The sequence below is a fragment of the Drosophila melanogaster genome, chromosome 2L, assembly GCF_000001215.4.
Source record: "Drosophila melanogaster chromosome 2L".
NCBI lineage: Eukaryota > Metazoa > Arthropoda > Insecta > Diptera > Drosophilidae > Drosophila > Drosophila melanogaster.
Genome location: NT_033779.5, coordinates 13251453 through 13260741, shown reverse-complemented (window position 1 = coordinate 13260741; position 9289 = coordinate 13251453). Strand labels below are relative to the sequence as shown.

General features: G+C 41.2%; 3 protein-coding genes across 4 annotated transcripts; 1 reads left to right on the top strand and 2 right to left on the bottom strand.

Moving 5' to 3' along the window:
* Nucleotides 1-998: 998 nt before the first annotated feature.
* Nucleotides 999-1678, top strand: CG31730 (uncharacterized protein). The gene has a single exon (NM_165033.4). The coding sequence runs from the start codon at nt 1107-1109 to the stop codon at nt 1593-1595; it is 489 nt and encodes a 162-aa protein (NP_723799.1). The 5' UTR covers nt 999-1106; the 3' UTR covers nt 1596-1678.
* Nucleotides 1679-2097: 419 nt separating this feature from the next.
* Naa20B (N(alpha)-acetyltransferase 20 B) lies at nt 2098-3265 on the bottom strand. Of its 2 annotated transcripts, none has more exons than NM_001298956.1 (1): nt 2098-3265. In NM_001298956.1, exon 1 carries the CDS (start codon nt 3060-3062, stop codon nt 2448-2450), a length of 615 nt encoding a protein of 204 aa, NP_001285885.1. In that variant the 5' UTR covers nt 3063-3265; the 3' UTR covers nt 2098-2447. The 2 variants fall into 2 exon arrangements, with proteins under 2 accessions (NP_001285885.1, NP_723798.1); NM_165032.2 differs by having other exon boundaries at nt 2406-3265.
* A 50-nt stretch (nt 3266-3315) lies between these two features.
* l(2)k05911 (lethal (2) k05911) lies at nt 3316-9233 on the bottom strand. Its single transcript, NM_165031.3, has 5 exons — nt 8359-9233; nt 4178-5303; nt 3986-4121; nt 3611-3907; nt 3316-3553 (listed from the first exon to the last, which is right to left on the bottom strand). The coding sequence occupies exons 1-5, from the start codon at nt 8561-8563 to the stop codon at nt 3398-3400; spliced, it is 1920 nt and encodes a 639-aa protein (NP_723797.3). The 5' UTR covers nt 8564-9233; the 3' UTR covers nt 3316-3397.
* Nucleotides 9234-9289: the final 56 nt, after the last annotated feature.

Here is a 9289-nt window from a genome sequence, read left to right as displayed (position 1 = left end):
TTATTGTTTTCCTCTTTTCCGATCCACACAATAATTCTAATAATGTATTTACACCCAGGGCCGATCATCGGCGAGTTAATGCGCAATGCACTTAAATAAATTATTGATACTCCCACATCTCACACTTGGCTGATTCTCAGATTTTGATCGGCAGTGCACTTTTATTGATCGAATTGGGACACATTTCTCAATGTTCATAGTTTTGTAATGTTTTGGCAAGATATTGAGTGAAATTTAAATTTTATAGTTTTTTTTTATTTATTGAGTGGTAAAGCAGAAAATAAGAAACTGCATTCCACCATTAAAGAGTTGGCTCCAAAGAAACAAACAAAAGTGCTCCGACACAATGTGAATGATTCCATTTGGTCGTTTTGGTCGCGCCTTCTGGCCAAATCTTATGATAAATCATTATAAATCACATATGCTTGGAAAATAAATAACACAAAACGGCCGCTAAAAAAACAGTCAGTGTGTATATGTAAATTTATGTATGTCTTCTAAAGAAGGGAAAAAGAGCGATGCTGGGGAATTAGCAAATCATTTTTCATCAGACGTTTAGACGATTTTCATTTTTAGCGCTAGCATTTTACATTTACAAGTTGCTGACTGGACCACCTGTCCTGTGGAAATGGAAAAGCATAGCAAACTTGGATGATGCCTCTCGATTATAAATAGAAATCCGGCTCCTTACCAAGATAATGTGTGCTTACATATAAATGTTGGCATACACATAGTATAAAGACAAATATCGGTTTGTACTTTTATTTATTTTTGTGCAAAATGCGCCATTAAATCGTATAAATAGATCTTTGAAAAGCGCACAGGGCGCTGAGTCAACGAGTGCCTCGAACATTAACCTCATTAGAAGAAGATCGAGAAATAATTTTCGATTCTTGTGCGCGAAGATTTTCGACTGTCCGGCTTGATTATGTTTATCGGGTGTGGTCTATAACCCCAACAAATAACCCTGGCAATGAATGGATACAGTAAAGAGATTTATATCCATTTAAGCAGGCCACTAGTTTGTCAATCTATGAGATCTAAAAAATCTAAAAAAAAAAAAATAGAAAACTACATAATGTGTATGATCAAATTTGCTGTAAGTGATGACTAGCTTTCGGGAAATGCGTTTCGATGATTTGTTCAAAATTAATTCACTAGTTTTCGATGCTCTCACCGAGGTTTATAGCCTGACCTTTTTTGTAAAGCATTTTTTGGAGTTTCCAGGACTCTCACAGATTGCCATAGCTCCAGGTCCTGATGGCAGACCCATGGGATATATATTCGGGCAGTATCAGGTCAAGCGCAACCAGGATCCCTATGGTCATGTGGCAGCATTGACTGTATCTCCGGAGTACCGACGCCTTGGACTGGCCACTGCTCTAATGGATTTTTTCTTTATGGTCTCAGACCTTAAAGGAGCTTCCTATGTTAACCTCTTTATGCGAATCAGTAATCGGGCTGCCTATCAATTGTACACTTCTTTGGGTTATGCTCATCGCCAAACATTCCTGGACTACTATCCGGATGAACCGAAGCCAGAAAGTGCCTACGAATTGAGAAAGTACGTTCCCCGCCCCATGGAGGTTCAATGAGCAGTGCAACCGCGTTGCCTTCAGATTAAATTAAAAGTTTTTTTTTGGATTACATAGCTAATTAAAGAAAATCCATTGAGGTGAATTTTTAGAGGAAGATCAATTTCCGTTGACGCACAAAGGCCAACTATAGGTAGAAATACAGATAAATGCTAACTAGGGTGGACCTCAGTCGTATAAAGAGTGGCCCTTTAGGTCATCATTCATACGCAATGTTGCCAGTGGAATCTCATCAAATGATATAAAAGCTAAATAACAAACAAATGAAGAGATTAGTGCTTGTTTTTAAAATCGTTTACTTTAGAATTTATAAAAAGTCTTGCTTTGAATCCTCAACGTTAAGGTCCACTCTAATGTTGGCAATGCATATACATATATATGTTCTTTAACCGAAACGCATTGATGTTCGTGTCGTTTGCCAAACCAAATTCAATTGCAAATTTCCGTTTCGAGATGGTCAAGGCTTTCGTTGTTGTCTTTTTTATTAGCTACATTTCTCAAAAGCAAACAAATTAGAAAATTTATACATATATAAATATAAAGTGTAGTCTGGTTGGGGCATGTGTCTGAAACACGCGCAATGATTTTCACAATTTGCCATTTTGCGCAACTTGAAACGCACAGCATTTGAAAATTCTGGTTCAATGTTGTCATATAAACAAATCTTGTTTCCATATGCTTTCTGACATACATATTCTGGTCTTCATTTTTTACTTTGAGCGATTTGTTCAAACTTTTAGTTGAACGATGGCGTCCGAGTGCAATGAACTTTTTCTGGACGTTTCCTAAGTGGTATAAATTATACGTTTTGATGCCAAATAAAGTTTAATAGTTTGGTTTTACTACAATTGCTTATTCAACCAATATTCCACCAATAACTATAGCTATAATTCCGAATATGTAAAACATCAGCAGATAGTACAACTTATTGCCAAAGCTGTAGATTTTCTTGATTATTATTCCCTCTAAGGATTTCCTATCCACATCGCTGGACAAAGGTAGTCTCATTTCGTATCCATGGTCGTCGGCATAAAACTTAGGTATCCAGCGATATTTCACATATCCCAAGGACTCGTAAAGCCCAATGGCAATTGTATTCTTCTCTCGCACAAATAGATCTATATAAAAGTCTTTCTGACGATCCATCATATCCCTAACGGTTGTTAAGAGCCGAGTGCCCAAGCCCAGTTTACGATAATCCTGAGCTACGGCCAGAGCAGAGATGTGTCCATGATTCCAGGTCATAGTCTTTGCATCTCCAAAAGATTCAGTCGCATCCTCGACGCGTGTCCCCAGAATGAAGCCCATGAGACTATTGTCAGGAGCATCGGCGGCAAGAACCAGTTCGGGATGCTCCAGAATCTTGGGAAGCAAGAATGGCAAGGAGTACACTTCCGCCAAGGGATCCATCACAATATTGTTAAACTTGAACAGATCTTCGAGAACAAACAATCTCGGAGAAGTCATGACTCGCTGGGATATAATAGGAATTTTTTTATCTTGTTCAATATTATGTTTACTTTGTTAATGTGACATATTTTTTTTCCTCAGTTACTACTTTGTACGCTAAACCAAAATATGTTTTAAAGATCTCGAAATCACCGATGAACTAACGAAAGAGATTTCAAATATTCAACTATTTCTTCGTATCGCAATTAAAGAAAAGAAAACTTGACGCAAAATCCCGGCATACTTTTAGGCTTTTCGAAAGTCTAGATCTACAATAATGTTGACATTTTATTAAATCGTTCGCTCTTAATATATTGCAGCATATCACGTCTTAGACTAATCGAAATCCTATGTTATTTAATGTTCTTGTAGATCCAGGGCAGCAGCGAAGTGACACGAGTGTAGACGCCAGGATATTGACCCTTGCCGCAACCAATGCCCCAGGACACGATTCCCACCTGGGTGTACCGTCCACCATCATTGATGACCATGGGTCCGCCAGAGTCGCCCTATAAATTAAATCAGTCTGAGAATCTTGATGATCACTTATATATATCATCACTTACACTGCAGGAATCTTTGGCTGCCTGACCAGCGCAAATCATCGACTCAATGATCCCACCAGGCGCTGCACGTCCATATTTCCTGGCACACTCGGCATTTGTCCAAATGGGAATATCCACCTTCTGCAGGATGGATGGCTGTGGCCCATTCTCCCGAAGACTTCCCCATCCGGCCACGGTGGCCACTTGGCCACTGTATGATCGGGATTGCTGCGAGGGCGAGGTGGGCAGGCAAATTGGTTGGATCTCCCTGGTGAAGGGCACTGGTTCACTCAACGTCAGTATGGCCACGTCGTTGTGCTGGGAAAGAGGATTATCATTTGAATATAATGATGGAAATCACTAGGTCTTTCAGAAACATAGATTGGATTCTCTTACCAAAGTGCTGAATTCGAAACCCTTGTGCCGCACAAGTCGTTTGATCCTGCGGGAAACATGCTGCACCTCGAAGTCCGTGCCGATGTTGTAGTCACCCAGATGGGCTGTTAAGGCCGCCACATCCCACGAGGTCATGCTGCAATAACCACAAGTTTTTAGGATATTCTAAAAGGACACAGTCTTATTCCTCACCGTGCCACACAGTGAGCTGCGGTCAGAATGTGACTATTGGTAATAAGACTGCCGCCGCAGAACTGCTTTCCCGACTTGAAGAGCACAGCGATCCAGGGAAATTCGTGTGGACTGGCATTGATGCCGCCAACGATCCGCTCCTGGTCGGGCGTCACTGGATTCTTATTGCCGCACTGCAGCGGAAGTCCTTCCGAACTAGTTCCGCTCACAGGACGTCTCGTAGTTGTCGTGGTTGTAACTGGCGAGGGATAACTAGGATAAGTGGGTCGCCTAGTGGTTGTCGGTCTGGCTGGGCTTGTGGGCCTTGGTGTGGTGCGCTTGGTGCTTGGAACTCCTCCTGTGGTGGGGTGCGTGGGATAATGGTGGTTCGGCGGATGGGTGGGCAGCGGTGGTGGCCAACCACCCGTTGTGGGTGGGTGAGTCGGTAGCGCTGGTGGCCACTGGCCGCCAGCAAAGGAACCGAAAGGCCACTGGTAGGGATGAATGGTAGACGCTGGTTGGGTGGAAATAGGCTGCTCCACCGGTTCCCCCACCGGTTCTGCTTCCGGTTTTTTATCTGCTCCTGGAGGATTACCCTCAATCGTGTTGATGTCCTGGAAATCCGGCGTATCCTCCACACTGTTCGCATTGTCAATGGGCTCTTCCGGTCGAGGAACATCCGGAGGATATACACCCTCCACTTCTCCCTCGGGAATCACATGTTCCCTATCCTCCTCATCAGCCACCACTGAAGGCATCTCCGTAGTCGTGGTCGTCGTTGTCGTTGTTCCAGGGAGTGGGAATACCCCAAAACTGTTGGCATCAATATCCGTGCAGCAAATGCCATTGTTAACTCTGCCCAGCATATCGAAGAAGTTGCACATATTGCCATTCAGTCCAAGTCCATTCGCCTGTGGCCATTGACGCAGGGTGAAGATGGATATCTGGCGGGCTAGCCTGTAATACTGGCGACACCCATCGATGCGCACACACACACCGGGTTGGCCACGGGATGTCAAGCACTTGGATCCTTCGCCAGGTCCCCAGCCACCAGAAACGCCAGAGGCTCCGAGGGCTCCTTGCCATAGCAAAATGCTCGGATCGAAAAAGAACTGGCGTCGCTGGCGATTAAGATTTGGTTGCAGATCTGCAGGATAGAAGTGGGTTAGAAAATGCATTTTTTGGTTTAGATCCAAATCTCAAAAACGGAGAAACCCCTGAGCTCTTAAAATGTTTTATATATACTAAAACCATCGTATGTTTTCGGTAACTAAAGAAAATTTCTATTAAAAGCGCATGGTAATTTAATAAAATTTATAACAATCTTAAATTTTTAAATATAATAATTTATGTTGTGAATACTTTGTAAAAATAATATAAAATTTGTTTTAATTTTACAAGACTTTTAAAACTGCATTTATAAATAAATAAATAAATTTTAAAAAAATCAAAAACTAGAACACCAAATTATATATCTGGTGTAAATGAAGTAATGATTCTATATTTGGAAACTATCTGTGGCACTTGGGGAACTGCTGATCATTTCAAGGGGCACTCGAGATCAGAGTTTGTTGACCCCTGAGAAGATTTGAGCTACATACGAAATTGTCTAACCAAAACTATGGTACTTTACAACTCATTTTTTTGGCCAATCTGTCGCGCTGTTGACAAAGCACCCAAATAACAAAAAAAAAAAACAGATATGAGTGGAGAAAAGACCAAGCCAATATTTGCTTAACATTCGTTCACGTTTCGAGTTTTGGGTCCACGCTTCTCCGCCAGTCGAGAGTGATTACTCAATATTTTGACATATTTCGCTGGCCAGAATATTGACAATAGACTTAAGCTCTTTCCACACGGAATGACAATTGCTGTGCCATTTCACAGATGCTGAACTTGCCCCCCACTGCGGCAACTTTCTACTCTCAATTGTCATATATTTGTCATGTTCATTGGCGGCTTCTTAAAATTGGTCTAGGCCTTTGTTTGGGTCGCCGGTTCCATTCTGATTTTATCGCATGGGCATTGTTGTTGCTATTTAGCATGAATTTGCCATATTTCTAATTTATTACGCATGTTTTGGTCTGCTTCTGGCCCACAAATATAGTTCGAATGGCTCGGCAGCGCATAAAATTTGACTAAATAAGTGATATGCACAGCTTATCTTGGGGTTTTGTTCCTAACGAGCTATTTGCTTTTGTGGCGATTAATTTAAACGATCTTCTTGACAGGCTTTAAAAAACTTTAATGCCTTCGTTGGGGTGTAAGTTTTATTGATTCTTAATCGAGCATAAAAGCGATTTGTCACAGGAAAGTCTTAGAAATCTGCACGTGGCTTTTGCTTTACTGACACAAGTCGTAATGAAGAATACGTTCAGGTCGTGCTACGAATCGGTAATGAATATGCATATCATTTTTGGTTTTCTGAAAAGTGTTTTCATTTTACAATATAAATCCTACAAACCGCCAGAAGTGTTCGGCCAATCGTGACTCACTTGAAAGGAATTGTTAAATGAGTGGATCCCCAAAGAAAGTCACCGAAATATTACTCATTTGCCCCAAATATCGTTTAAAATTGGTGCTTTTATGTTTATTGCTTACTCGACATTAATTTGATTCTTTTTAAATTGTTATGACAAGCTGTCAGAGGCAACAAATTCCCTTTGATTGATCGGAGATCCTGCTTTGAATTCGACACTCTTATCATGGCTTAAAAAGCTTAGAATGTTTATACTTTTTATAAAACGAAAAAAAGATGAAATATTTAAATTAAATATATAAAAAATCAGTTTATGTAGGACTTAAATACAACTTTATGTAGCGAGATGGGGAGGTACCCATTGTATTTAATGATTGCCATGATATGCTTTATGTGACTGAGCACCAAATGTTGACGCGTGGGAAAAAAGTAAATTATTTAAAGTAAAATAACATGGCTACATGATAAACATATGACTTCTTCTCGCTAGTTCTTATAACTTGAATGGTTTTTAACTGGTTTTCACTGCAAATCGTTAACACTTGATGCAAAAGACTTGCAAAGCGTTAACTTAGAATCAGGGGCAAGTTACAAGTTCAAGGTCTGCAAGACCGTTACAGCTGGTGTGCCACTGAAAACCTGAATTTCGACGCAGGATGCCAGAGAACTCGAGCTGGAGGTCTACTTAATGGTGGCTTGTAAATTTTATATGACCAACGGTCATATAAACGATATTTATCGCGATTCCAGGCGAGCACAGTGCACAAAATGCAAATAAAAATTAATTTTTAATGAATATGGTTTGTTAAATCCGCAAAAGGTGTCGGCTTATTGCCTTTTATATGGCATTCGTTAATGGCCCAATCTGCGCGGCATCCCGAATTAATAGGCTTATGTCGACGCCCCGAAAAGACATCACCACAGATCACGCCTCTCCATCAAAAGTGCTGTCTAATTGTCTAATTGTTGGCCGTAAATAAAAGGTAATAGATTGGCGGGGACATTGACAGGCGACGGAACACGATCGACAAGCGACGAAGTTGATCTCAAATTGCACGCCCACCTGAGTTCTAGTTGTTTTTGCAGTAGAAAGTTCTCTATAACTGGCGTAAAGGGCAGTGCCTAGCGACAAGCCATCTATGTGGGTATAAGGTAAACAATGTTGAGTACACCTACTCGATGAGCCAAACTTCGCATTTTCCCCTCAAACTTTAAGCGATTTATAGATTTCTGAAGGTCATACAAGTAATGCTTGGTGCGTGCCTCGCATAAATTCTACTGTCAGATCAGAAAAGTTGTATTTCGATGTCGTTGAACTTCATTTTATAATAGTGACGTATATAGAAGAGTGATTATTGATAGTGCTGAAACTATTAATTTATTGTCAATATTAATTTAGCTAAATTTGCTATCATAAATTAAGTTTTATGATTTTTAACATTATTAAAGCGTAGGCAAGGAAACATTTTTGTAGGGAGCTTCCGTTTTAAAATGCTTAACTCGGTTTTCGCATATCTTTGGTATCTGAATGTTTTTAAAACCGAAAACTTTAAAAAACCCTTAAAACTCTTTTTGATGTTTATATTTACATATATAAGTGTATAAATATATTACTGGCTAACATTATTATTAAAATTTTCAAGTTTGTGCCTTAAGTCTTTCGATTACATTGTTACGACGCGTGCTTCTCTAGTTCTCATTCCTCGAATCCCGAATCACTTACCCACCACCGTTCCCCCGAGATTTTTCTCAGCTGTAGCATTGGCTTTAAACAATCCTGCCTCGGGTGCCGCGTTTATTTCACCATTTGGCCACACAGGACCTGGAGCTAGTGCCCCTCCCGAAACGGATGGGAGATCTACTCCCGAGATAATTTTAAAATGCAGCAAATGCACACAGAGTAATAAAACTGGCAAAAATGCAAACATTTTGATATTTGTTGCTTTCGCTGCGGTTATATCTTCCCAATTTGTTTTCGTTTTGAACGGGGCAGACCATATATAAATTGACTGCTATATTGTATTAAGAGCCGCCAACACGAATCGCGACTCAGAATATATATCTCCTCTGGAATGCCAGGCACGTTGCCCCGATGGCATTCACCTGACCACGACTACGATCCCGAAGACGAAGACGAAGTTCTCGGACTTGGACTCGGGCTTGCTCTGGATCGCGGCACTCGATTCTGGACTTGAAAGTACTCGTGCGTTAGACGGACAGGACCGTCTTTTTGGCTCGAAGTGCCGATCGCTTCTGAGCCAACAGAGGTTCTGGGGATTGGTTAACAGCTCCGTTGCCAAAACGACGACGGAGGCAGCGACGTCGGCAGAAATGTTGTGGCCGGAGCAACAGAATTGTCAATTATGAACGCGTTTCTTTCGTCGGATCACTTTTGGCCAACTTATTAGGCCGCCTTCTAATGCACACGCGATGCTGGTCACTAAACTAAACTAGTTCCAGCAACGCCTCCATTTCCATTGCCCACCAGGCAGTCTGTCTTCTAACCCGGTTCCGATCCCGATCCCGAATCCGATCCGGAACACGCACCAAATCAGACTGAAATCAGCCGCCGGGAAGTTGTGCGACTGCATACTATTAAAAGAAAAATCCAGATGCGGTTGCATCTTCTCGTTCTGGCTCAGTTGGCCATTAAT